At 52.5% G+C, this 27,446-nt stretch overlaps 1 protein-coding gene across 6 annotated transcripts in view; it reads right to left on the bottom strand.

Annotated features, from left to right (window-relative positions):
• The window catches only part of PTPRE (protein tyrosine phosphatase receptor type E), a 128,664-nt gene that overhangs the window by 33,180 nt on the left and 68,038 nt on the right, over window positions 1-27,446 (bottom strand). For all 6 annotated transcript variants that reach the window (XM_081267990.1, XM_081267989.1, XM_081267991.1 and 3 more), the window contains one exon: window positions 3,127-3,245. In XM_081267990.1, the coding sequence (XP_081124116.1) occupies window positions 3,127-3,245 (119 nt within the window). The remainder of the gene's footprint in view (window positions 1-3,126; window positions 3,246-27,446) is intronic.

Below are 27,446 nucleotides of genomic sequence, written 5' to 3'. Positions count from 1 at the left end.
TTGCGTTTTGCCTGGTCATATCCTTTACTGGTTTCCTACTTGCTCATCTTGGGGGAGTCGTCTTGTGATATTTTCTTATGTGATCTGAACATATTCATCTTCAATTCCTTGTGTAAAAAATGTGTCATGATGAGTACTGATTTCATTTTGTTCAATGAGTAAACAAAGCCATTTCCTGTTGTTTTGGCACATTGTGGCAACATGTGAACATCTAAAATGATGCTTCATACTTCTTCGGGGGAGTCATATTGGGTTTAAAGACTCTCCCACACAGTTGGGGGCCCCTGCAGAGGGCTCGGCCAGAGGAGCACTCTGCAGCTTGTAACCAGAGCCCTATGTCACTCTTGCTTGCATGACCAGTGGCCACTGCTACGCAGAGAGGTCCCGGAAGAGGCTGCACCCAGGCGTGAGTTTCACACTAGGTTCTGTTCTGGTGCCAAGGTCATGTGGCAGCCCCCTCTTCCTCAAAGCAACAGCCCTGGCCATGGCAATACCATAAGCCAATACATTTATTTATTTTTCAAATGACTGAGAAGCCCCAAGCAGGGAACGTGGCATCATCTTGCTGGAGACCTCAGGGGTGTCACAGGGCTGAGCAGATTCTGACCTACTCTGGGGAGACAGAGGGATGCTGTGTCTGTAGGCTTCCCAGATGTGTGCAGATGTGTCCTGGCCATTTGCCAGGTGTTCCTAAGAAGCCAGGTGATTACTGTTGGCAAGAAAAGCTAGGTCTGCAGGCTGAGATGTTTCGCTGAATGTTCTGTAGGTGTTGGCCATGGCCAGGGGGGCTAGCTGCTCTGTCTGTAGAGGGGCTCACTGTCCTTGGGTGGGTCTGGGACCTCCCAGGCTATGGGACCTTGCTAATGACAAGCACCTGGAGAGCTGGCTGGCTAAGAGGCCAGGATGTTACATGCAGCTTACATGAGCTGGCAGCTCTGGGGTGTGTGGGGGGGTGGGCGGGGGTCAGTGTGAGGGAGAAGACGGGGGCACTTGGAGATGCTCTCCCAGTCAGGGGCTGGCATCAGCTACAGATCCACACCTCTTCCCTCTTGTGTGCAGAGGACATTAGTCCAGGTCTGGTCATCAGTGAAAGCCCTTGACTGGGGACTTGAGCCCTGGCCCACCTCATGCTACTGACTGCTAACTGCTTTTCTAACAGGCTTATGTTTATGGAGGGCTGCTGATAATTTTGGTTTTCCTTAAACCTTGCAAGGGCCAAGCATGATGCTTCATTTTATGTGTCAACTTGCTGGGCCCTGGTTACCAGGCATTTAGACTGACATTTGAACCTGCAGACCGAATGCAGCAGACGGCCCCGTCCAACCAGGGGGAGGTCTGGCTGGACACAGAGGCTGAGCCTCCTGGGGAGAGGACTCCTGCAACACCCTTGTGCCTCCAGCCCTTCCTGGCCTTGTGCCAGTCCTCTGGGGCTGTGCTGTGCAGACCTTGGACTGGCTGCCTCGGTGACTGTGAGCCTGTCTTATGATGAGCGATGTGTATCTTCTTACCACACATAGAAGTTATAAATATACAATTTTCAGTTCCTTATAGCGAGTGTGTAGTTCTATATTTCTGTCTGTACGTGTCCTAAGGTTCTGCTTTCTGGGGGAGCCCTGACACAGCAAGAGACACCATCAGGGAACTCACTCATGTTGGGGATGGAGCGGGAAGGCCCAGGAGGTGTGTGAGAGGGACCAGCCTCGACGGTCACCACCAGGGGCTCTGCAGCCACAGGGGCCTAGAAGTCTACCTGGGGCCCACGGAGGCTGCCCAGGGAACTGTATCAGCCCCTTGGGGAACTGAACTCACCCAATCTGGCCTAGGTCTCCTGTGTCAGCTCAGGAGGGGACTAAAGAATCAAAGTTCCACCGCAGGCAATGAGGCGGGCCAGATGACCCTGCCCCATGCTCCCCGCTGATCACAAAGGCCAGTGTGGATGAGCCCTCTGTGGTCCAGGGAATGTTCCAGACCACTGATCTCTAATACTCACTGCACCCTCAATAGCAGGCACTGCCGTCACCTCCACCTCCCAAGTGGGGTACTGAGGCACAGAGGGGCTCTGTGATTTACCCAAGGACACCCAGCCAACACCGACAGAGGTGGAGTTCATAGCCAGGCAGTGTGCCTGGAGAGGGTTTGCTCACCTCCCTCCTTGCTTCCTCTCTTCCTCTGCCTCCTGTTAACTTTGCAGGGCATTTGTTTGTTTCATGGGGTAACACTTAGATGCCATACAGCACACCCCCCTTTAAGTGTCTGAGTCCGTGATGTTTGTTGGATCACGGAGTTGTGTACCTCTTGTCCAATCCAGTTAGCACATGTCCATGCTCCCCATAAGACCTCGCCTGCCTCTGGGTCACTCCCTGCTCCCACCCCAGCCCCCGTGGACATTTCCTTCCCCCTGGACACTCCATACCATGGAATCATACAGCGTGGTCTTTTGGGTTGCTTGGGCTTGTTTCTAAAGGTTCCTCCATGCTATTACATGTACTCTTTTCTTTCTCTTTGTTTAACTTTTAAACTATAAAGAATATAGAAGAATAGAAAATAATACTCCACCCCGTGTGAGTGGGGCAGCACCATTTTATTTATTTATTTATTTATTTATTTTGGTACCAGGGATTGAACCCAGGGGTGCTTAACCACTGAGCCCCATCCCAAGAGTTTTTTTTTTTTTTTTTTTTTTTTTTTTTTTTTTTTTTTTACTTTTTTTGAGACAGGGTCTAACTGAGTGGCTCAGGGCCTTGCTAAGTTGCTAAAGCTGCCTCTGAACTTGCAATCCTCCTGCCTCAGCTCCCCCCCACCCCAGCTGCTGGATCACAGGTGTGCACCACTACACCTGGCTGCACCAAGGAAATTTTAACCCTTCTGCTCTCCTGCCTCCCACCACGGCTGCCACCAGCCCTCAGAGGGGGCTGAGGACCAGCACCTGGGCTAAGCTGGCTGCAGTCAAATGCTGAACAGCAGCTCACCCAGCTCTGCCTGTTTGTCGGGAGCACACTAAGAAAGCCAGCCACGCCCTTCTCGCCTCTCACCAGCCCTTACCACCCTGGACCACCTGTCATTCCCAGGTGCTCAGGGGTGGCAGTGAGGGCCTTGGCAGGCCAGCTAAGAGCAGGGGCTCCTCACCTGCAGTGGTGCTGGTCCAGTTGCTCTCCGCTGTGGTGGTCTCGTTGCTCTTGAGCGCTCTGGTGAGCGGCAAGCTAAAACCTGCCAGCAGGAGTGGACAGAAGGGCTCCATGGTGAACCTGCAAGGACAGGGACAGGCTCAGAGGGCTCGCCTGCAGTGTCTCATGGCCGGGATGGGGACGAGCCCCATTTGAGGTTTACCCTGAGCCAAGAACTCTGCCTGCTGCTTTCATTTTATCTTCTCCCCACCCCTCCATGGTGATGTCATCATGTCGACTGGGTTCAGTCAGAGGAGCCACCCAAGGCTCAGGGGTCCAGTTTTGCTGATGGCTTGTAAGGGCGGGGGGACACTTGAGCCCAGATGCCTGCCCATGCCAACACCTCTTGCCGGGACCCAGATCTGGACAGCCCACCTGGCATCCTGGGTCCTTGGCCTTCTGGCCCCCACTCTTGCTGACAGCCCTCCCTTCCACTCCCACCTCATGGCACCCAGCAGGGCAGGTGCTTTCCCTCTGTTTCTTGGTACCCCCCACGCTGCCTGGGGGGGGGGTCTCACTCCCTTCAAGGCCCAGCTCAGAGGCCCTGGGCTTCGAAGGCAGCTCACAGGCTGGCTTCGAGGGTCTTCCCTGTTCCTGGCTGTGTCAGCACCCCTGGTCCACCCTGGCAGCTCCCAATGGCCCTTGTGTCTGAGGTGCTCACCCCCAGGTGAGGCAGAGGCAAGCTCCTGCTCGACAGAGCTGGTGAAGGAAGCCAGGGGTTTGCTGGGTGTCAAGGTGGGCACCTCGCTAAGGGAGCTGAGTGTTCACTGATGTCCAGGTGGGCGCATGGGGCAGACCCAACTGCAAAGTGCCCCCGCACAAGGAAAGGCCCTTACACACTAGGGACACACAGGTGCAGTCACCTCAGATCCCCGCTGGAGCTCCGTTTTGCCCAGTCACCTGAGAGGATCATGGAGCTGGCAGCACCTGTGATGAGCTGTGGCAGGGGGTGGGCGGCAGAAGCTGCCCAGTGAGCCTTGGTGCTTACAAGGTAAACGAGGGTTGAGGGGAGGGGTCCTGTCCACTGAGCCCCATCCAGTTAGCCCACTGTCAGCACCTTCCTGTCCGAGGCCTCCCTGGGGGATGCAAAAGGAGCTGGTCTCAGAACCGAGGCCAAGAAACACTCAGGCCGTTGGCACAGTGAACATTAGTGTCCTTAGGGAAGATGCGGGAACGAGCGTGGAAACCGAATCTCGTCTCAGCCATCACCACCACTAGGATGAAGCCACATGGGCGCACACTGTACCAGTTAATCCAGGCCACTAGGACAGTGACAATCAGCACTTGCCCATCTCTCCTCTTTGATTTCCAAAACACACAGTTTAGGTTTACAAAGTGAGCCACGTACACACAAATGGCTCTTGTCCCCTAAGCCAGTGCCTACACGTGCTGGGCCCCTCACATGGGTACTGTCAGCTCAGTAGACCTCCAGGCCTAAAGAATGGAGGCTCTGAGAGGGGAAGGGGGTGGCCCAGAGTCGGGAGAGGACCATGGTTTGAACCCGGGGCTGGAGATGACAGCCCTCGAGACCACCCAGGCTTCCCTGGGCCTCCCATGACAGGCAGCGCTGCACATCTCTTTTAAAATCTGTCACTGCAGGCTGCCATGATACTTGTAATATACTTGAGCAAATTACCGAGTCATTGATTGGGAAGTATTAACTGGCTTAATTCAACTCCAGAGATGCAGGATTCCTAGTAGAAACATTTCCCCCATCTCATGCATTAACTTGATAACACTCCTCTCCTGATGCTCGCCTAAGGAGGGCGGATACTCTTGAGAATGAGGAAGATCATTTCACTCCTCTCTGACATCCAGGTCTGCAGAAACTCAACGGAGCAGCAGGAGAGTTTCCCGGTATGACCAGCAGAGGGCGATAAACTGCAGACTTCAAAACTCATCCCACTATCTGGAGTCCCTTTATAGTCCCACTTAGAGTCCAAGGCCAATGACTCCGTGCCTGTTATCCCTCACCATCCACTCTCGTAGGGCTTGTGCAAGCCCCCTGGTAAGCACAGGCATAAAACTGTTCAGAACTAGTGTTTGAAATAGGAATTAAATCCATGCTGAAGTTTAAAGAGTTGTATTTAAACAGTACCTGTTGGGTGCCAAACGATGTGTGAGGGGCATAAAGCATATGTGATCTCCTACCAAAGCAGACTTTATTTTTATTTGCCTCAGAAGTTTCCCAGCTATCCATTTGAATAGAAACCAATTTTTTTTTAATTCTACTCAATGCGTTTTCCATACTCTTCGCTGGACAATGGCTGGGGTCAGGCAGCCAGCCTGCTAGGGCCTGGAGGTGCAAAGCTGAATACTGTCCCATCTCTGCCCTCCAGTAGCTCACTGAGCTATGAGCACAGGGAAAGGACGGCTCCCGGGTAGCCCCCGGCGATCTACAGTGGTGCCACAGTGCCAAGGAATGGGGAGAGGGTGGCCGATCAGGTTTCCCCAGAAATGAAGCATAGGTTAGGGGAGAGTGAACATCCAGAGGTGAGTGGACTCCTCACCTGCCGTCAGGTGCCTGTCTAGAGCAGAAGGCAGAGAGTACCCCGGCTAGACAAGGCTCTCTCTCCATTCCTGTTCATTCAGGATCCTTCCACCAGCAAAAGAGAAAGACACAACATTTCCTTTCAGATGCTCTCAATCTGGGGTCCCTTGAAGTCCCATCTACACGCCAAGAAACATCGAGACTGTGGATATAGCAAGTGCCACCGTACCCATCACAGGACCCCTCGGCCCTTTCCCAGCATGCATTTCCCCTTTGCGCAAACGCTGCCCGGAGTGTCCTGGTTAGGCAGGAGAGTGAAGGTCCAGAGGGTGGGCTGGACCCCTTAACCTGCTGCCAAATGTCCAGAGTGGAAAGTCCTTGGCCTCAACTTGGATGACTGTAGACAGGAACAGATGTTGCCAGACAGTGACAAGAGCTTCCTTTTCACCTAGGGCTCAGGGCTCTCCTTAATGGGCATCCGTGGGACTCTGGCTAGCAAGGACTGGGTCCTGGGGACTGGGCCTGCCTCCACCCTGGAGGCAGCCTGATGGAGGACAGCCACAGTGAGCACAGATGGAGAGTTGCCTCGGGCCTTGCCACAGAAGTGCAGGCTGGGAAGGATAGTGCCACTTTCTGAAATAATCTGAACTAGCCAAGCCTTCTGGGGCACCGTCCAGGTACATGATCGCCCCTACCAGCCTTCATCCTGCCTCTTGGAACCTGCTCGGGCAGAAGGCCCTCCTCGGAGCCTTGTCCAGAGACAAGAATCTGCAGCTGGGGGCTCCCTGCTCTAAGTGTCTTTGTCTAGAACCACTGAAACTGTTTTATATGAAATCAGGAAGGTGTGGCTCCAGGACAAGACGATTATTCTTTAACACATTGGGGAAAAACAAAAATGCAGACAAAATGATGCCTTTTCATAGTGAAGAAGCAGCAAAGTCCAGTCAGGTCACAAGTTTTAGGTGTGAATATACTTACATGGGTGGAATATTTAAATAATAACAAAACAGTAAAATTCATAGACTGTGTTTCAGATATCTCCACAGTGATTCCCGCCTCTATGGAGCGGGCTTTGCTTGTTAAAAAGAAAGAGGTGCCAAGGACGGGCTTGTTATCTCTGTGGTGAAGACTGGAACTTAATTGCTTTTGAACAAAGGTAATTGCATTTGTCTAAATGCAAAATCACGGACATATTGTTGAAAGGAGAGTGGCAAAGAAGTCCATGCACCAAGAAGGAAAAAGGAAAAGAAAATAGCTAGAAAGAAAGGAGGATGGGAGGCTTGGTGGTGTCCCAGACCTGGCTGAACAAGGGCCTGCACTGGCTTAGGGTGTCCTCCTGGGCCCAGGCAGGGGACTAACCGATAAGCAGGGCTGGCTCCCTGGAGCGAGAGGTTATCCTGTGCCTCTTCCCACACCAGGATGGATGGGGCGAGGACTGGGGCCTGTGGGTTGGACTGCAGGCAGGTAGGCAGGAGGCAGGAAGCAGGAAGCAGGAGGCAGGAGGGACTGCTTTGTGCTGGCTAGTTGGGCTCTGGCTTCCTCTCCTCTAACATCCTCTGCCTTGCACTGACTGATACGATGGCTGGAGATGGCGAGGTACTTGCCTGCTACACTGGCTTCCTGGACAGAACTGCGTGGGGTGAGGAGGTGCCACACTTCTGCAGCCTGAGGCCCGTCCAGGGCCGGGCAGTGCAGCCCCACAGCTGCCTTCTGTGCACACAGGCCTGCCTATATGGACTGATGCACTTGCGGCATCTCTGAGGTACATGGAAGGAGTCTCAGGGTTCAGGAAACTGAATTCAGAGCACACTCTTCAAAACTCTGGAGGTACCCACCCTGGTGGTCAGTGGAAGGCTGACAGGGACAGAGATTTGCCTCTCCCCACCCCGCCACCCCAGGGTAAATTACCAGGTAAGCCACACTGAGAGAATTTCATTGGCGACAGTCTTTGGATCCTCACCTAAACCACATTCTCACTAGAGACCCAGCCATTCATGACTAATTTAAAAGTGCCCACATAGGCCAGGTGTGTTCAGAGATGTCTGATGTCTCTGAGAACAGACAGAACACCTTGGGAAAGGGGGTGACCGGGAGCCTGTGGGAGCCAAGGAGGAGTTTTGAGTTTGGGGTGCTGGTGGCGGTGGGGGGATGTGGAGTTGCCAGGCTGGAGGGAGTGCTCAGTGGGGGACAGGGCCAGGCTCCCCCTCTCAGCTGCACTGCAGACTATGAGGGCACCCAGGTCAGGTTTTCTCTGGCCACTGAGGCAGTAGAACTATGGCTCCCCCATGCTTGGTTGGCCACACTGACCTTCCCAAGTGGAGACGGCCACTCCTGGAGTAAAGGGTGGGAGAGCCGAAGGTTGGGACAGGGGAGCAAGGCGCTGTGTCTTGGGAGTCAGCACCCTGCCTCTTCCCGAAGCCAACAGTAGCAGAATCATCCCCAATGCATGTGGGAATCCGTTGGGTCTGTGCCAATGGCTTCGTAATCCATTTTGGGGCTCTGACATGAACATGGCTAAAGACTTGTGCCCATGTTTGTGTATCACATGCTGACCTTGATTTCATCAGGAATCACACGCACGCGCGCACACACACACACACACACACACACACACACTGTATCCCAGTCCTGGTGGGGCCACTCTGGCTTCCTGCTTGGCTCTACTGGGCAAGACCTGATGCTTAGGGGATGGATGGCACAGGCAAGGGGCCTCCTGAGGACACAGCCATGCTCCACCCAGGTCACAGGGAGAACCAGGAGCCTGCTGTAGGTCTCTTAGGGACAACTGCAAATTCTTATGTGGTGATGCTAATTTGCATAATCCCAATTATGAATGGTGCCCTTTTGAAGGTGAATAAAAAGGGAAGAGCTTATCCTGGGGGAAGTCAGTTTCCTCCTTTCCCAGGCAGACCCAGGACAGCTGAAGATCCAAGGAAGCCTCTCAGAAGCTTCGCAGACCCTGAGCCGTTCTGGAATCCACTTAATGAACAGCAAGCAAGCCCTCTCACCAACACCCGTTCAGAGAGCAGGACGCTCAGGGCTGCTGTAGCTGGGCCAGATGGTGAAGTGGGCAGCGCCAGATGGACATGGGATAAGTCTCTCTCCCCAGGAAAGAGAACCATCCCTCTTATCTTTAAAGAACAAGCCCACGAAGCCCCGGCAAGCTGACAGGTGGCAAGTGCATGAAGGATGGCAGAGGACCAAGGGCAGAGCTGAAGGCTCCTCTGCCTGATCTCAGGGCGGTGAAGACCTACAGTGTCCCACGATTCTTCATGAGCTTCAAAAATCACCAATAATTATTTTTTTCCTACCCTTGTGGTAACCATCACTTCAAATAAGATAGGACACCACTGAATCATTAATTCATTAAAAATTACCAGGTAAGCCACACTGAGACCATTTCATTGGTGACAGTCTTTGGATCCTCACCTAAACCACATTCTCACTGGAGACCCAGCCATTCATTACTACGTTAGAAGTGCCCCGAGGACAGAGGTTGAACCTCCACAGATGTACGTGGTCCACAGCTCACAGCTCACTTCCACAGGCTCACGGGATGCGCCTCCAGACCCCCAGTCTCTGGAGCTCTCTCACCCGTGTCTGACCCTGTCCCTGTGGAGGTACATGAAGTCAGTGTGGACGGTGAGCTCTGCCCGCTGGGAAGGCCACTCAGGTTAGTGTCCACTCTCATCGTTATTGTGTCTTCGCATTAATGAACATGTTCAGGTGTCAGAACTGTCAAAACCTCAGGTGACTTTGGACTGATGATGGTTTCTAATTCTCTGTCCTCTCCAGGGCCTTGTCCATGTGGCTCTCCCGGGCAGGTGCCCTGCTCTCTTTTCTGTCCACTTCAGCTTTCCCCTGGTGGGCTCCTCAATGGTCACTGACCCTGGGAAGCCCTGCTGTCACCACACCAACCCTCAGCACTCTTGAGAGACCACTCCTCTCGGCTGCTGATGGCAGCCATTTGTCTGCTGCCTGCTCCTCTGCTGCACGTGAGCTCCTGTCAGTCAGCGCCCTCTCTTGGTCCTGCATTTCCTGGAGGGAGAAGGCAGAGGCCAGCAGTAACACTGCAGGGGTGTTCCCAGGACAGTGGGGAAGGAAGCACAGTCCCTGCTGAGGGAGACAGCCTGGCTCAGGGACAGGGCAGGCTTGTGCTTCTCCCGTAGGACGGTCAGCAGGACGTGCTTCTCAGGACCTGCCTTTCACAAGAGCCCAAAGGATGCCCCTCGGGGCTGTGTTCCACCTGGAGGTGCAGGAGGGTGAGGGAGACACATCCCCCCTTTTCACAAAGCCTGGAGGTGGCGGTGCCTCTGCCTGTCCCCCACTGGCATCCCTGGGCCCCTGCCTGTGAAGCCCACCTCAGGGAACAGGTGGGCCGGCTACCCTGGGGACCCTGGAGGGCTGCTCAGTTGGGGGCCTGTGCTCTGAGGATGGCATCTTGGGAGCTCTCCAGAGCTTCCATATGGGATAATCAGATAAAGACCACTTCCTCTATCCTGTGACTTTCCTTTGACTTTACCTGGACTGTAAATCAATTTTGACGTCCTTCAAACACAACCCATAAATAACCCTACACTGCCATCAGCGCTCCCAGGGCGGAAGCTGCAGCAGGATGAGAGGCTAATGTTCCCCACCTGAATGCTTAAGAGGGTCTCTCAGCAATGACCCAATCGCCTGGGCACACAGCGCTATCGACAGTCAATGACTGGATGCATGGTCTAGGGTCCTTCTCGGAGGCTGAGGTGGATCGCTCTGGGAATTAGAGCCCTGGGAAAGGAAGGGGGAATTGACCCAGAGTTGAAGAAAGATGCTTGACCCTCGCTAAAGCAGCCTGGTGGGGAGCGGACGGTGCACCCGGCAGCACTCCGACCTCCTGAGTGGTGCTTCCTGGGCCTCCCGGTTTTCTGCTCTCCCTCCTGCAGGTGCCCTTGGTACTGTAGCAAGTTCTGGTGAGACTCTGGGGCACAGCGAGCAGCAGGAAGACTCAGTGTGACCCGGGCTAATGACCAGGATGGGCATGACCTTTTAATGCCCACCACAGGGCTCCAGAGGGCATTGCATTCTTTAGGGGCTGAGTCGCCATGGTGCTAATTCTGGACGTGGACTATCTCCTGAGCACGCCTCTGGGGAAGGGGAAGGTGGCCACGTGGCCAGGTGCCAAGGCACCCTGAGGCTCAGGCAGGCCACTGCTCTTTACAGCCCTCAAATCCAATTGGGCTCAATTTGGCAAATGCCTTCTAAGCCCCTGGGGTTTGCTCGGTGCTCAGGAAGTTCTCAGAATGTCAGGGACCTGTCCCAGTGAGGCCATGGTCTCCTCAGAAGCAGCACAGCATGTGGAGGACAAATGGCCACTGCCCCTTGGGGCGCCAGACCCCAATGTACACAGCAACTCCACAGCCTGTGCACATGCTCTCCTTGAGGGCTCTACTGTTCCACCAGAGGATGCTGCGCCTGCAGGGCTCATTTCTTCTCTTAAATATAAACCAAGAACAGGATTGATCCAGGTTGATCTGATTTCCCAGGCTCTGAAACCCAAATACCAAGCCACACAAAGTTGAAGTGGTGGTTGTGCTTGTTTTCTGCTAATATTTCCTTAAGTAGGTTTCTGTCGTTGGAACCCAAATAGCAGAAATTCAGTGAAAACTGCTTCCGTTTGTGATCTGGTCACATGCCTGAGCTTAGGTCAATAAAATTGATCAGCAAGCCAATGTGGAGAGAGGAATGGACCTGTGCTGACGCAGAGGCACCAGCTGAGCCAAGGACGTCGGGTCTTCACCTCATATGCAACACATAGCACCATGCTGCTTGAGTTCTGGTGCCTCCTCAGAAGGCAGGCTGACCAGCTGCCTCACCTGGAGCACGAGTACCCGGCCTTCCATGGAGGATCGCACGCAGCCCGGTGTCCAGTGCATTCACATACACACGCACACACATGTGCACACACACGCATAGCTCTGACCTCCTGGAAAAGGCTTTGGGGAGTCCAGGGAAAAACCTGGACTGTTCTGAGAGACTCCAAGTGTTTCCCTGAGAATGTAACCAGGGTGTTGCACAGGGACATGCAAAGGGGTAAGGGTCCTCAGGGAGGTGTGTGGTGGTGACCGAGTACCCTGTACCTCCCATAGGACCTGCATGACACTCCCTTTCCCCCTCCCATTTGCCCATCTGACCTCAGTCTGGGTCCCCACCCACAGAGGCTTGGGGACAACCTCAGTGCAGACGGCAGATGCTCAGGGGATGCTCAGGGGATGCTGAGGGGATGCTGAGGGGTGCCCGGTGAGCAAATCATCAGGATGAGAGGATGAATGAACAGGCAGGACCAAACATGCTGCAGAAGGGCAGATCCTGTTTCCTGCCAGCTCTGGCTACTCGAGGCAAGTCCCAGTGAAGACCCTGGACCTTTGGTATTTTACAGGTCTAGTCCTGATTGCCTGCTCCCAGGTTTGACCTATTGGAGGTCAAGGCCAAGAGGGGGCCAGAAGAAGCCAGCCGCACTCCAGAGCTGCAGCGTCATGGAGACCATCCGAGCGAGGCTGGTGCCAAGCACACTCCGCGCTGTGTCTCCTGCTCAAGGCACCCAGGAGGCAGGCACTGACATCTCTCCCACGTGGGGAAACTGAGGCCCTAGACGGCCAATGAAGGGCCAAGGTCATTCAGCCAAATAAGCAGAAGAACTAGGGCTAGAAGCCAGCCCTCTCAGACCCCCAAGGTCCCACCTGAACCCTGCACATGCTGCCTGGGGCCCAGGCGCAGGAGAAGACCCCAGGGCCTGAGGGGGGCTTGCCCAGGGCCGAGGAACTGCTGGTTTGGTGGGCTACGTCCTGGAAGGCACATGTTAACGACCTTTCTCTAGATCAGGGCTCTGTGGGTTGGTCTGTGGACTGGGCCAGAGTTTGGTGAACAGCTTTGCCGACACCTTTGGCTCAAGAGGGTTGGAATCCTCGTCTTAGTGTGTGGTACTTCCCTGGTGAAGCCTGTGTCAAATCAGTCATTTCTTGAGAAACCCACCAAAAACACTGTGTGTAAGTGGCACAGGGGTCAGAGTGGGTGAGGAGATGGGAGAGTCCAGGTCTCAGCTCTCCCCCCAGGCTGAGAAGCCCCCGTTTTCCCACTGTCCTGGTTTTCACCTGCTGCTGTCTCCCATTGGGGGCTGGTCTGGGAGCCCTGGGCAGGGCCGCGTTAGGCTTGATAACAGAAGAGTGAGGTCCCTGATCACAGAGGAGATTGGGGCGGTGGTGAGGCTGACCAGATCCCGTTCCTCTGTCAGACACTCCCCTGGGGCATGGCTGTCAGCAGGGGCTCAACCAACTCTGCCTCCACCCTGCTTGGCTTCTAGGAACAGCAAGAAACTCCTGCCTGGCAAAGCAGGGGACAGAGTCTGGGCTGGGTCAGTCTATTTTGATTGGACCAAGAGAAGGAAATTCAAGAGGTGGAAAGATCTGCAAGATGATGGTGCCCTGTTTGACCTGCAGTTGGAAAACGCTGGGGAGATGCCTTGATTCACCTGCCTGTGGGTCCTCTGGGAGAATGGGGGGCGGGCGGGTGGTGGTGACCAGCAGCCCTGGAGCTGGAGCAAGAACGAATGCGCCTGAGAATTCAGGTCTTCAGGTTCCCCTGGGAACAGAGGCTCTAAGAAGCTACCCTCATGTCCTCACCCCAAATGCCCGGCATCCTGGAAGACATTCCCTTTTTTGCTCTCTGGAAATTTCTACTCCCAATCCAGTTGCTAGACCCTTGGGTACAAGTCTTTCCATGGATCAGTGTTCTTTCTGTGTTGGGAGTTAATGCTTATACCTGGAGTTGCTGGCTCAGGAAGTAGCTGTACACTTACCTTTCTGAAGGTTAAATTAATTTGAATTATTTGCAAATGAAAACCTTTCACATAAAAGTCTGACAGTTTGGCTTTTCTTGGGAAGACCAGGTGTGGCATGCATTCCTGCATGAACCAAAGTGTCCCCACTCCACCCTATTCCAGGCAGTGTCACCCCCACCTGCCTCCTCCCTCACAGTCTATGGCTGCCACTCCACAGGTAGACACCTGGCCTCAGGGTCTGGGTTTGAAGGGGCTCTCCAGGTGCAGAGGGTGCCTCAGTCTTATCACCAGCTCTCTCACTCAGAGCTCCAACCAACCAGTTGGAAACTGGGGTCTGGACCAGGGAAGCCTGATTCCTTCCTCCTGACTCGATATAACAAGTTTCAGTACTTCCAAGTGAAATGCCTCCTTCCAGCCCCTCACTGTGCCAAGTTGTGGGAGGATTTTAATTTAGTTTGGTCTTCCTTAATATGCTGCAGATATACAGATTTTAATCTTCTTTTATTAAAAATAAATCCATCCTATTCACTTGGGTCCCTTGTGTAAATATCTAATTAGGGCAAACACTTGGCCTAGCCCAACAGGGGTGTGACGACGTCCCTCCAGAAGGGAACCGACTTCAAAGACTTGCCCCGTGTTCTGAGGAATGCTGATTGGGCCACACAATGTGCATGGATCATTTATAACTGCTCCTCTGCTTATTTGGGAGAAAACTTGACCCCAAATTGCAGCTAAGTAAAGAAGCCTCCCTATTTGACAACTCAGAGAAGCTGTTTGGACCTTCTTTGGACACCCCAACTGTGTGGGCACAGGCAGCCCCACAGCTGCTTGAGGGGACATGTGGGGCTGGGGCCTGCGAAGCCCTGGCCCATCACTCACCTGCCCAGGGTGGCACATTTGATGCTCTGTCGGTCAATCTGAAGAGCAGCTTCCTCCCAATCTCCCCTGACATTCCTGATAAGGGTGCCATGGGTACCCCATGGCCCACTGGGAACATTACATGCTGAAGTTTTACTGCCCCTGTTTTATGCTGGGCCATGTGGGAAGGAGGAATCAGAATTTCCTTCTAGATCTGAGATGATCACAAACCAGAGAGTAAAGCCATTCAGCTCAAGTCACACATGTAGAGAGGGGCAGAGGCCACCTTTGGGTCTCATAGAAGCAAATTTTCTGTAGCTTCATTCATTCATCCAATTACTCATCCAACTATTTATTGTTCCAAAGGTGAACAAAGCAAACACAGACCTTTCCCTAGGGACCTCTCTCCATACATGGTCAGTTCAGGCCGCTCTAGCAAGAGACCTTAGATTGAGTGATCACAGAGTGATCACACAGCAGAGATTTCCCCGTTCTAGAGGATGGAAAGTTCAAGATCAAGTTGCCAGCAGGTTTGGTGTCTGGTGGAAGCTGCTTCCTGGTTCATCTATGGCTTTGTCCCTTCATGGTGACTTCTGTCAAACTGTTTTCTACCCCTGGTCCCTAGTGGTACTCATAAACAGGATTCCTGGGGTGGGGGTGTAGATCAGTGGAAGAGCATTTCCTAGCACATGCAAGGTCCTGGGTTCCATCTCTAGCACCACAAAGAGGAAAAAAAATTCTCTCTCTATTTCTACAGGATCCAACAAGTGTCCTAATAGGAATCCTCTGTGCTGTTGTGCTGACTGCACACCTGGAGATCCCCAGGGCAGCTGCACTCTCTCTACTCATAGTTTTGGGGGAGGTTCTTCTCTGCCACCCATGGCCCAACCAACTCTGTACTTTTTACTCATTAAGGCTGCATGCTTTAAGTAATATAGTTCCAGGGTTACATTTCTCTTTATTGATGCTTTGTTGGTACACTACAAATCAATACCATTAAGGAAAATTATAACAGAAGCATAACAGTAAACCAAAAAGCTATCTTTTGGGAATATTAATAAATAGGACTCTTTTCTTTAATAGAAAATTCATACTAATTTCATAAAATGGTTTGCTCTCACACCAGGAAACATTATGGTGCTCATGAATTTTTAAAGAAATGTTGAATTTAGTATGACCAGGAGCCAGTAATAGAGATTTTTTTTTTCAGATTTGTTTCTGTTCACTTGTTAAGGAAATGTTTACTAAGTATCCACTGGCCATGGAGGCATAGTTTAATTGATGAGATTAGACAAACATGCTGCCTTCTAAGGGTTTTCACTCTCACTGGGAGATTAAGTTTCCTTGAGAAAAGCTTGAGTAGGTTCAAGGGGGAATAGGGGAATGGCAGGTGCTGGACCCTTTAAAGATTTCCTCGATTCCTTACATCACCAGATGTCCTGGGTGTTGGAGAGTCTGAGGGCCCTAAGTGCCCACCTCTGCCCTCCTGTCACTCCTATGACAGAAAACTCTGCATCTTCCGTGCCTCCTAGGTAGTGGGTCACCTCAATGGAACCTGAGTTGCCCAGAGGTCCGGATGGTCAGCAGAAAGCTGGCTGTGCCTCTTCCCTGAGGTCAGAGTCCCGCTCTTCCCGGGGCTTGCAGCAGAGCAAGAGGGAAGGTGACCCGACAATGTCACTGTTTCAGCTCAAGGGGATGCTGGGTCTGGTCTCACAGTCAGAGTGACCATGGCATCGGAGCCATTGCTGAGCATTTTACTGTCCTGGAATCATCCTGGGAACTCAATGGGAGGATCTGGAGGTAGCCGGGAGGGAGAGTTGAACTCACTACCTGCCACTGGCAATGGCCTCCCTCTCCTCCTCTGTAATCGGAGCATCTTTAGGAAGGGAGGGTACTGCTTTGCTCAGTTCTGTTCTGCTCGGCTTTGGCCTGGGGATGGTGATGGGGCAACAGGGAAGGCCACACACCTCTGTCCTGGGGTGCAGTCTGGTACAGGGGGCTCCAGGTTGCTCACAACCCAGTAGGCAGACGGACACTCAACAAACATGATGAATATTCAAGAGGAAGCAGAGTCACAGGGTGTCTGAGAAGGAATTTCAAATGATTTAAGTACTGTTTCATATTGTTTGGATTCAACTTGACGCATTTAGGAACCTCAGAGCTGGGGAGGAGACCGATTCGCGCATGCGCAGCTCTGGAAACCCGTGTTCAAAGCCGGCGATGACCAGCAGGTGGCGCCATCGGGAGGCTCGTGCAAGGCCGCGCTCCCACCCGCCCGCATCTTGGCAGGGTCACTCCAAAACGTGGCTCTGGTCCCTCAGCAACCCCAAACGCCCGCACCAAGGCCAGGATAAACGTTTGTTCTTGAGTCCTTCCCGCTCCATTCATGCACTCTGCCAAGCGGCTAATTGGGATGCACCTGAGTTCTCCAGGATGCGGCGCCCGCCCAGGTCGCCCGCCCGCAGTTCCATTCCATAATCCATGGACCTGTTATCTCTTCCCCAGCCAAGAAATTTAACACTCGAGGAAGTTCCTTGCCTGAGATGAGAGAGCAATTACCGTCAGGCCCTACGGCGCTGGGGGGGGGGGGGGAGGCTTTCTTCCCAGGATCCACTCAGCAGCGCACATGGACATTACTTACTCTGGAGACCATCACTCAAGGCGCACGTACACGTCACGGGAAGCACAAGGGCAGAGGGGGCAGTGCATGGAGGCTCCCGCTGCTTCCTGCCTGTGCTTAATGGGCCAGTTATCAACTGTGTAATAAGCCTACTGAGGACAGCCATGGGGTTGTGACATTTGGTCTGGGGAACAAAGCAGGAGAGAAGGAGATGGGGAAGAAGGAGAGAGAAAGAGGCAGGGAGGGAGAGGGGCGGGCTGGGTGCAGTGTGCCTCTCTTCCCACATGTGGGCATGGGCCTGTGACCAGTGGGTGACACAGCTTCTTTGTTCCTCAGTCAAGGCAAGATGTCAGTCCCCTGTTGTGCAGAGCATGACATCTGAGAGAACCTGCCTTCCAAGTCCCCTGGCTCTGCCACTCCCCAGGTATGAGAGCTCCCAAGTGCGAGAGGTGGGGCAAGTCATGACACCTGTGAAACGGAGTCCCCTCTGGTGCCAAGTCAGCCCAGGCCAGGTGAGCAAGGCCAGGTGTGCAGAAGTGCTGGAGCTCCACAGGTAACGGGGCAGGGAAGGTGGGTGGCACTCACAGCAGAGGGTGGCCCCAGGGACTTGCAGAAGAAATGAAAGGGAATGAGGGAATGAGGGAATGCCACCCCTACGCTCCATCACAGAGTCTCCACCCCCCCTGCAGGCCCTGGACTGTCCGTTCTGGCTGTCGCTCAGGCCTTGGGGGTCATACCCATGTCCACCTGACAGTGAACCACGGGGGGAGTTGAGGTCAGCACACTGAAACAGGAGAGGGCTTTTGTTGTCTGTATATGAAACCCAATCAAATAATAATATGCTAAATACCCCCCCCCCCAGTTCAATCAAGACATTCAGATAATTAAGGATCGGATAGCCCAGCACTGCAGCATCTTTCCAACCACAGTTGCTGTCCCTGCAGCCCGAACACTGTAGAGAGCCTGGACCACAAGTTCAAGATGACCCTGGCTCCAGTCCAATTAGCCGAATGGCCTTGGGCCAGCTCTTTCCCTCCCTGAGCTACCTGACCCTCAGGGGGATGGGAGGTAAGAAGAAAGGCCCTGGCAGGAGGAGCCTTCTGGAGTGGTGTCCCGAGGCCTCAGGCTGCCCTCAGGGGTAGACGGAAGCGTCCCTGTGTCTCTCCCTAACTTGATCACAAGGAAACTTTCCCAGTTTCTCAGGAAGAAGGAGAACGTGGAGCCTTTGATGCTCACCCCTTTCTGCAGTGTAAATAGACACTTTAGAATGTGTTCAGCTTAAAGGGGAAGGGGCAGCAGAACCCCGATCTCCCTGCTGTGGCCGGTGCTGAGTGGGAGCACTAAAGGGGCCTTCCCTTTCCAGTCCCCAAGACCCGAGCCCCCAGAACCAGCAGGCTTCAAATCAGGGGGACCCTGACTGTGCGGTACCTCCTGGACAGTAGAAGGGGCCTCCATGGGCTTCTGACAGGACTGGGCCACAGCGGGAGTGACACGGTAGTTCCCAAGCAGTCCTGGCCGAGAAGGCCGCACAGGATCCCTGCCTCAGCCAGACCAGAATCCTGCCAGCTCTGCCTCTCTGGGACAGTTAAGAGACTGCTTGAGCCTGCTTCATAGTTGGGGACACTGAGGATCAGAGGCTAAGCAACCTGCCTAAGGCCACTCAGCTGGCCTGAATTCAGACTCAGGCAGCCCCAAAGCAACCAGACCCTAGAAGCCCTTCCTGTGCCCTCTCCTGCAACTAGGACTTCATCAGGAAGAGCCCAGGGGCAGCAGAGACTCTTCCAAACAGCCAGACGTTTCCTTCAGGACAAATGCACATACATTTCATAAATTTCAAAATTCACTGAAAATATTTACTTTGCCTCCTCCCCCCACCCAAAAAGTGACCCTTCAGTTATTTTGGCACCAACCAACGTTAGCATTTGTGGGGTTTGGATTGTAAACATCTGCACTCAGAGCTTCGTGTACTGCCGTCTACCTGGAACGAACCTTGGCATCCTTAAAATAGGAGCCTTATAAATATTTGCTCAGTGGGTGTAGGAAATCGCCAAAAGGTTTATACAAGAAAAGTCCCAAGTCGAGCTTTATTCTCTCCTGACCAATGTCTCTATAAACAGCGGCTGCCTCTCCTCAAATGTGCATCAACAGAGAGTCACAGCTCTTAATGTCCCCTAGAGGATTCCTTGCTCTGTTGAAGAACGGAAGAGAAGAAACCGCACAGGAAGTGGTCGCCGAGGTCCAGCAGAAGGGCAGGTACAGGAAAAGGGCGCAGGCTGCGAGCAGCAGTTTTGAGTTTGTTGGGTTGGGTTTGGAGGTGTTGGGGGGAGCCAGGGCGACCCCTGGGGCGACCCCTGGAGAGCAGGCAGTCTGGGTGTGAGAAGAGTCTTAGTTGAAGTACCGCTGGGAGGAGGCCACGAGGGCAGAGAACACGGCCCGCGGCCATACACACCTCCTTCTGGTAGAAAATGGTCTTCTGTGGGACTGGACAGGGCCCTTCCTGGCCCCCTCTGGCAGCAGGTGCTTTCTTCATTCTTCACCCACAAATGCTTCCTGGCCTTTCTCCTGGATCCCAGGCCCAGCACAGCAAAGCCCCAGAAATAAAGGGCAAATCTGGCACCCGAGGTCCTCCAACTCCACGTGGTCAGGTTCTCTATGAAGGCAGGACCCTGGTGACATGGTCCAAGTGTTGCTCCATCTCTTGTTCCTAGTTAGAAACTCTGTGAGACACCGTAGCCAGCTGGAAATGCTTGGCCCTCCTGAAGCCTGAGCTCAGACAGAAGGGAACAGACTTGAATTCAGCAGCAATTGCCAAGGCCAAGGAGTGGGGCACTTGAGTCATCAGAACTTGGTCATGTGTACAATTCTTGGGCTCCGAATTAAGGTTTCATCCTGGCTCTGAGGATTTGCTTCCTCCTCTGGCTGTGAAATCCCCAGAGACGCTGGCGGATGGACTCCACAAGGCTGGACCTCCAGAGAGGAGATGCTCACACTAGGCGGGCCTCAGGGACCCTCAGTGGGTTAAAGATGCCTTCAAGACCTTCAAGGAAAAGGACGTGATGCCCACCTGCAGTGAAGGAGGGCAGGGCCCTACCAGGTTCCTGGGAAGCACCACCCGGGGAGGTTCTTGGGCTACAGCTCATGCACTCTCTCTCTGCCTCTGTCTCTGTCTCTGTCTCTGTCTCTGTCTCTCTCTCTCCCCTAAGAAGGTAGATTGGCAAGGGTTAGGCGGGCATTCTGGGCACAGCAATATCAAGCCAACCCTTTCTTTTTGAGTGTGAGGAGGATGGGAACAGAACAGACAGGAAGGTGCTGACCCCTTCATGGTCCCAGCTTCTCTCATGGTGCACTCAAGTGTACCCAAAGCCCCCGGACTCAAGTCTTGTCCCCAAAGGACATTCTCCAGAAAGCAGAAAGACAGTCCACAGAAAGGAGGCATGCTTATAAATTGAGTGTGGTCAGGCCATAGCACCCAGAATACATACGGGACTCTTGAAACTCAACACCAGAGAGACAGACAACCCTTAATAATGGGAAAGGACCTGAAGGGACATTTCTCCAAAGAAGACAACAAACAGCCAGCGAGCGCGTGGACAGGTGCAGTGCTGGCCCTGGGCAGGGCAAACCAAGCCAGTGCTAGGCCTTCCCACTGCTGGACGGCTAACTCGGGGGCCAGGAGGAAAACAGCATGGGAGGAGGCAGAACAGCCTCAGGCACTGGTGGGAGCCCAGCTGGGGCAGCCACTGTGGGAAAGTTGGGCAGCTCCTCCAACTTAGCCTAGAGGTTGTATAAATTCCCCTCAGGTCTGCGCCCAAAGGAACTGAGAACAGGTGCTCAAAACCCCGCGCCTGCACGTGCATATCCACAGAAGCCCTCTTCACAGTCTAAATGTCGCTCTGCTGGCGAGTGGGTAAGCAGAGGGGCGTATTCACATGAGGGGATATTCAGCCTGCAAGAAGGAAGTAATACTATAAACTGTTGCACCAACAAAGTGCAAAAGCATGCTGCTGAGTGAAAGAGGCCGGACCCAAAAGGCCACACATACCATGTGACTTCATTCATATGAAATACCCAGAACATGTAACTCCATGGGGACAGAACGCAGATGGGCGGTGCCAGGCCTGGGAGGAGGGGGACTGCTTAATGGGTGACGGCTTCCTTCTGGGGGGATATGGACAAGAAGGAGCAAGGTAGAGCTCACGGTTGCACAACACTAGGAATGTAGTCGACGCCACTGGATTGTACACCACAGAGCGACAAATTTTATGTTATGTCACTTTTATAAAATATCTGAATACGAACAGTGCTATGGTTTGAATATGATTTTTATTGGAACTCATGCAGGAGTTTAAATCCCAAAGTCACGTGTGAATGGTGTTATGGGGGTGGAAACCTTAACTGTGGTGTCCAGAGGTGGGGCCTGTGGAGAGTGATTAGGTGGGTAAAGTCCCCACAAATGGTCAGAGCCTGCATCACAGCATTTGAACCTTGTACCTCAAGAAATGTGAGTCCAAATAAACCTCTTTTCTTTATGAAGTAGCTGCCTCTGGCATTTTGTTCTAGTAATGAAAAACTGACTAATGCAAACACTGTGCTTTGGGATGAATGATACCTTTCTGAGCTCATCTTCTGCCCAGCTCCTGGCACCCCGTGTGGCTCAGGCGTGTGCCTGAGCAGTGGCATCCAAGAATCTCATGGTTAACAGTGTTCACAAAAGCAATAATGAGTACCATCTGTCAAGTGCCATGCACTAGGCCATTTTCTAAATGCCTAACATCACTAACTCATTTAATTCTAACAAGAATAAGAATTTGGGCTTATCATTACCTTCATTTCACAGATGAGGAAGCTGAAACACAGAAACGTTGAACCCTTTGCTAGAGCCAGTTACCTGGGTGGCACAGCTTCCTCTCTATGGGCCGGGTGGACATGGACACTGAGGGGAGGGAGCAGGCATGGTGTTGGGGATGATGGCATGCATAGAGACATCCCACCAAGCTGCTGCAAGCCCCACAAGTGCTTCCAGTATGGACTTTGTCCTCTGCTGTATTAATCATTTCTTGATTAAATATGAGTCCTACGTTCTGCAGGCCCCATTGTGCTAAATTACATGGTGAGCATGTATTGCAAATTGCACTCATTATTAGAAGTTACACAGCAGCATTTATACTAATTAAGTTGGGCTCGTTTCTTTGGCTCTAATTTTAAAACACTGGCAGGGCTCCAGAGCCCTCTGTCCGCGTGTGAACTGCCACAGATGGGAGGAGCAAAATGTGCGTTTCATTTCTAGCTATTCAAGATTATTTTACCCTTAAAAACTGCTTACCAACACTATTACGCGGCTTTCTTTGTTTCCTTTCCTTACGCTATTATCAGGATGAATGGAGCAGAGCAGAGCTTTAAAACAAGAGTCATACAGCACACTCAATATCTGGGGTACTCTTTTCTCATTATATTAGAAAACAGGTCTTAAAATTTTTGTCCACAAATAAATGAAAACGACCGCCATGATTATGGTTAGGAGATCACAGAGAAAGAACTGCCATGAACCACAGTCACTGTATGCACCGGGGCCACCATGCTGCGTGCTGTGCAGGATCCCCGAGGGAGGTATGGCAACACCTCATGGAGGTCAGCCCACCTCCGCAAGGTCTCGGCAGAGAAGTGGTGAACCAGGACCCTGGGTCTGTCCAAAGCCCACTCCATCTTTCCAGACTCAGGGCAGATGTGCGTGCATGCACGTAGACAGCTGGCGCCGTCACTCAGGAGACAGACTCCCAGCGGCTGCGGGCGAGGTGATGTTCATCCATTCATCTGCATCCATTCAGAAATCACTGCTCAGGCACACACCTGAGCCACACAGGGTGCCAGGAGCTGGGCAGAAGATGAGCAAATGCAGCCGCGTGCTCCCCTCCTGTGCCATTCTGCCGTCACTGGCTTTTCCTGCTGGCCCTTCCTCTGCACCTGTTCCAGTTGCTAGGGCCCCTGCGGTTAGAGAAGGATGCTCACTACTGGCCTCTGGCGGAGCATGTCTCACCTGCGGGGTCTGCTTGGTGGCTCCTGCAGGTGGCCCCTTCACACAAACTCCCTGGAAACCCTTTGTTCTCACCCACTTCTTCTGGATGGACTCACTGCTCCAGGTCCCCACAGCCCTGAGAGGTCATAGCAAGAAGTGACAGGGAGCTGTTCAGGCTGAGCTGCACGCTTGCTCCTGTGACAGCCTGGCTCTTCCCACCATGGGCACATTTACTCTGGTTCTAAGAGGCGAACAGCTGAGACCCCGGTGGCCTGGGGACTGGAGTCGTCCCTTGGCACAGCTGGGAATGGTGTCCTGAGGCAGCAGTGGGGCCCACTGGGTACAGCTGGCAGCAGAACTGCCCTCCAACCTGCACAGAGTGATAAGAGGGGACGCTGCCGTGGCGCTGCTTCTCAGAAGGGTCAAGGAGCTAGTTTCTGGGGTAGAAACGAGGAGAAGCCAGGCAAAGACCAATGCCCTCCACAAGCCTCAGAGCCCTGGAATGTTTCCAAGCACTGACCCCTTGGTGCAGTGACCATCAGGCTTACTCCTGCATGCCCAACGAACACATGACGGATTTTCCCAACACCGAGAACCTTCCGTACATTAACTCCCCGAGCATCTCAGCGCCCCTGGAGGCCCACTGTTCAGGACCTGCAGCCCACAGTCTTTAGTCTGCCTTGTTAGGAGGATGCTTCCTCCTCTGCCGGCCCTGAGCGGATGTGCCACCCTCCCCCTGCAGGACCTGGGGTCTGCTGGGGTGCAGAAGTGGGAAATAGCCCCAGGCCCAGAGCACTGCTGAGAAACCCCTGAAGAAGTGATTCTGGGAGTAGATCGATTCAATTGCCATCAAAAAAGGAGCAAAATCTTATCAAATGCTTAGAGCCACCCAGTGCACACACTGGGCCAAAACACCATGCAAAGAAAGTCCCCAGCACTCCGGTGGCACCCAGAGTTTGCTTTCCATGAGCCTTTCTGCACCACATAGACAACCAAGATGACCAGGCCACTCCAGGTGGACGCTCATGTAAAACCAAGTGTCCTGTCAATCAGGGAAGTTCCAGGGCACCTTCTGTACCTGCAGCACTGTGATGGGCACTCGTGGGAGAAATAAGAAGATGAAAACAAACAAACTGAGTGCTCCTTGAGAACTTTCAACTTCCATAATAAGCTTCCATTTCTTCCAGTGTGCTGTCCCCATATGCGTGCACACACACACCCACGCACATGCACACACACACAGACTGCTCTTTAACACGAGCCACCAGAGGGATCGGAAACCCCTTCCCATCACAGGCCAGACAGAGTCGGCAACAGTTGGATGCTCTCTGTCAGTGTGAACAAAATACAGCACATATCACGGAGGGCTGGAGGACCCCTCAGTATGCTCAGGTGGAGGTCAGATGCACAGGGCCTCTCCCACTGTCCATGGCTCCATGCCACCATGGGCCCAGACAGCACCTCCCTGTCACTGGGCTCAGTGACACATCTGAACATGCTCAGCTTTTCAGGGCAGTGACAGGGTGGAATTCTTACAGAACCTTGGGGAAAGCTTGTCCTTGGAGTGCCAGGGCTTGCCAAAGAGGCCCGACAAGACTAGGGCTCAGGGAAAAACCCATTCAGAGACACCTCCACATAGAATGAAACCTGGTACTTGCTCTCTGCAGGAAGCCTGTTCACACGATAAGTATCAGAAACGATTCACAGGTGAGCTGTATCTGCGCTTACCCACATGGCAGCGTTAGCAATTTAAAGCAATCTGAGCATTTAGCAAATACCCAGCCTCTGAGAACAGATGCCATTCATTCAATGTGATACAGTCTTAAGTGATAGGCAGGATGCTTAAAATAATAGGGATGGAGAAAAAAAATGCAGCTAGGAAAAACCTCTTCCTCTAATTTTGGCATGACATTTTGAATCATTGGTTAGTCAGCTTCATGTCAAATATTTCCCAAAATGCCTTTAACATTTTCATATTAGATGAGAGATGCATATTCAAAATTTTAAGCATGTTATCTTTGCTTAAGGAATTTTCAGTTTTTATATTTTAAGCACAAGAGGAATCACGTGTTAAGGAGCAGCTTCATGAAGTACGAAGACATACACAGGTAGGACTCATTTGCACGAATGCTGCTAACCTGCCTCCTAAGTGATGTCACGTTTTACAAACTGGCAGCCGAAGCTCCGACTCAAACTTGTCGGGAAATAAAATTGCTGTGACTTTCCTAAATTTCCCCTGCAAGTAGCAACATTAGATATTCAATTAAAAACTGTTGGAGAATGCATTTTTCTTATAACTGAAAGCAGCGAGGGAAGGAACATTCCGGAAATTCTTCCTAACGTCTGTATTGTGCATCCATAGGTCCTTACACAGCAGCCCCCAGGTAATCAACTCATTCAAACCCATATCCACCGCGCCAGAGTCTCAATGGCTGCTCAGCTGAACCCTTCCAGGCAGCCGCTCATGCAAAAGCTGATGCATTATTGATGCGGGTATTCCCTCTGTAGTTTCCTTCTGAGGCCCGCAGCTGCCGGAACTCGTACCACGTCATCAGAAACCAGAGCAAAAGTGCAGCAGGGAAACATTCACAGGACAGATCGCTCATCTCTAGTTGAAATAGATGCTTAAAAATACATTCACAATTCATGGCAGCACAGGGGTTTGGGGGGTAAATTTAAATCAGTAAGAAAGGCAGCGCAAAGTCACAGTCTAGCTGCAGTGGGCAGTCCCCACTGGGTCATCCGAAGCCTCCGTGCATTGAGCTTGGGAAGGAACAGAGAAGAGAACACCCTGCTCCTGGACCTGTTGGATTCTCAGCCCACAGGGAGGAAGAGAGGACAAGGAGCAGCTCAGCCATGATATCTCCCCAGGCTTCAGACGTAGCTCTCAGAGAGAAGTTGCTGCTGACGGTGCACCTTGAAAGGGTGCTTCCAAGAGAGCTAATGGATCTCCATCAGGAAGGGCACTCTGAGCGCATGTGCCGGTGCCTCACCTCCAGGGTGGGCTAGAATTCTTCACTGCAGTAGACACATTAAACATGAGATCTGCCCTTTTAACAACGTTGAAGTGTACCAAGAACGGTGTCATTGGCCACAGGCTCGGGCTGTGCAGCAGATCTCTGGGACCTGTTCATCTTGAATAACTGAAACTTTATCCCCCCTGACTGACAACTCGGGCTTCCCCTCCCCGGGCTGAGGGAACAATGCTATTTCAGGCACGATGCTGCCTCCAAGAGATAAAGTCTCATATCAGAATTATCTTTTTTCTTCTACAGCACTTCCTAAAATAAATAGGGAAGTGCACTCTCAAGTTTTACTCTCTATTCTGTTATCTGAAAATCTGAAGCTCCTGCCACTGCCTCCCGTAGCAAAGCTCTTTCTCTTGTGACGGACATTTTTATGTAGTTTCTTTATTTCAGGTGGTATGGGGAGAACTGCAGCCCTGGGAACACGGCAGCTTCTCCCGGAAAGTGTGCCTACCCAGGATGGGTGGCGTGTGCACTAGCAGTGTGTGCGGAGCCCCAACACAACTTCCAGCCTTCAGAGGAGACAGGGGTGTGCGCCAAAGCCGTACACCATGCTGGCAGAACGGTTGGCTGCAGTGTTGTACTTTTCCCCTTTTTTTAAAAAAAAAAAACTATTAAAATTCCTGTGAACAACCCAGGCACTCACTTTACTTTAATCCTGAGAATTTAATTTGAATCATTGTTTGCTGAGTGCTTTTCATATGCCATGGAGCGTGTTATATATTTGTTAGACTTCCATATCTTTAATCCACTGTTATTTCTGCCTCCAACAAAGGAAAAATAACTCCAGACAGAAATGGACAGGCTGCCTGAGACAGCAGCACAGGTCCGCATTGGTGCTAGAGATTCATTCTGCATGTCAGGGACAAGGACCTGGCTTCAGACAGCTGGAGGAGCAGCAGCCCCGCAGGAATGCCCCTGGTACTTCATCACCGCTTCCCAACCGTGGCCATGCGTTCCTCGGTGGCTGAGATGACCACATTTATTGCCTCTAGATCCATTTATTTTCCGAAAATTCCCCTTCCCACTCGTTCTCTGCTGATAAGGAATTTCTGAAACAATCACTGGAACCATCTCAGTGCAGACAGCCAAGGCCACTGACTGCAAGAGAACTTGAGATCTCCTTTATTCCCGAAGGGGGCCATTATTTCCACCGGTTGCCATGGCGATGCTGCTGCACGCAGGCTGTGTGCTCGACCGACCGTGCGTCCCACTGCAGGCGCACCACGCTCTTAAATCAAGCCATCTCCCTCATGTGGTCCAGGTTTTTTGGAAAACAAACACCTGGCTGTATAAACTGCAGTTAGTCGGACTCAGCTTCATCTCAGTGGCGACGGGTGGGGACAGATGAATGTATGGGTGTACGCCAGTGAAACTGTGACAGACGCGGATTCAAAAAGAACACCTTAATACATTAATTTGTTCACCTCAGCAAATGACTTTAGGAGAGGGAGTACT

This window comes from Spermophilus citellus (genome assembly GCF_964194105.1).
Source record: "Spermophilus citellus genome assembly, chromosome: 15".
NCBI classification, from domain to species: domain Eukaryota; kingdom Metazoa; phylum Chordata; class Mammalia; order Rodentia; family Sciuridae; genus Spermophilus; species Spermophilus citellus.
The sequence above is the reverse complement of the archived record's forward strand: the minus strand, read 5'-3'. Positions and strand labels throughout refer to the sequence as shown.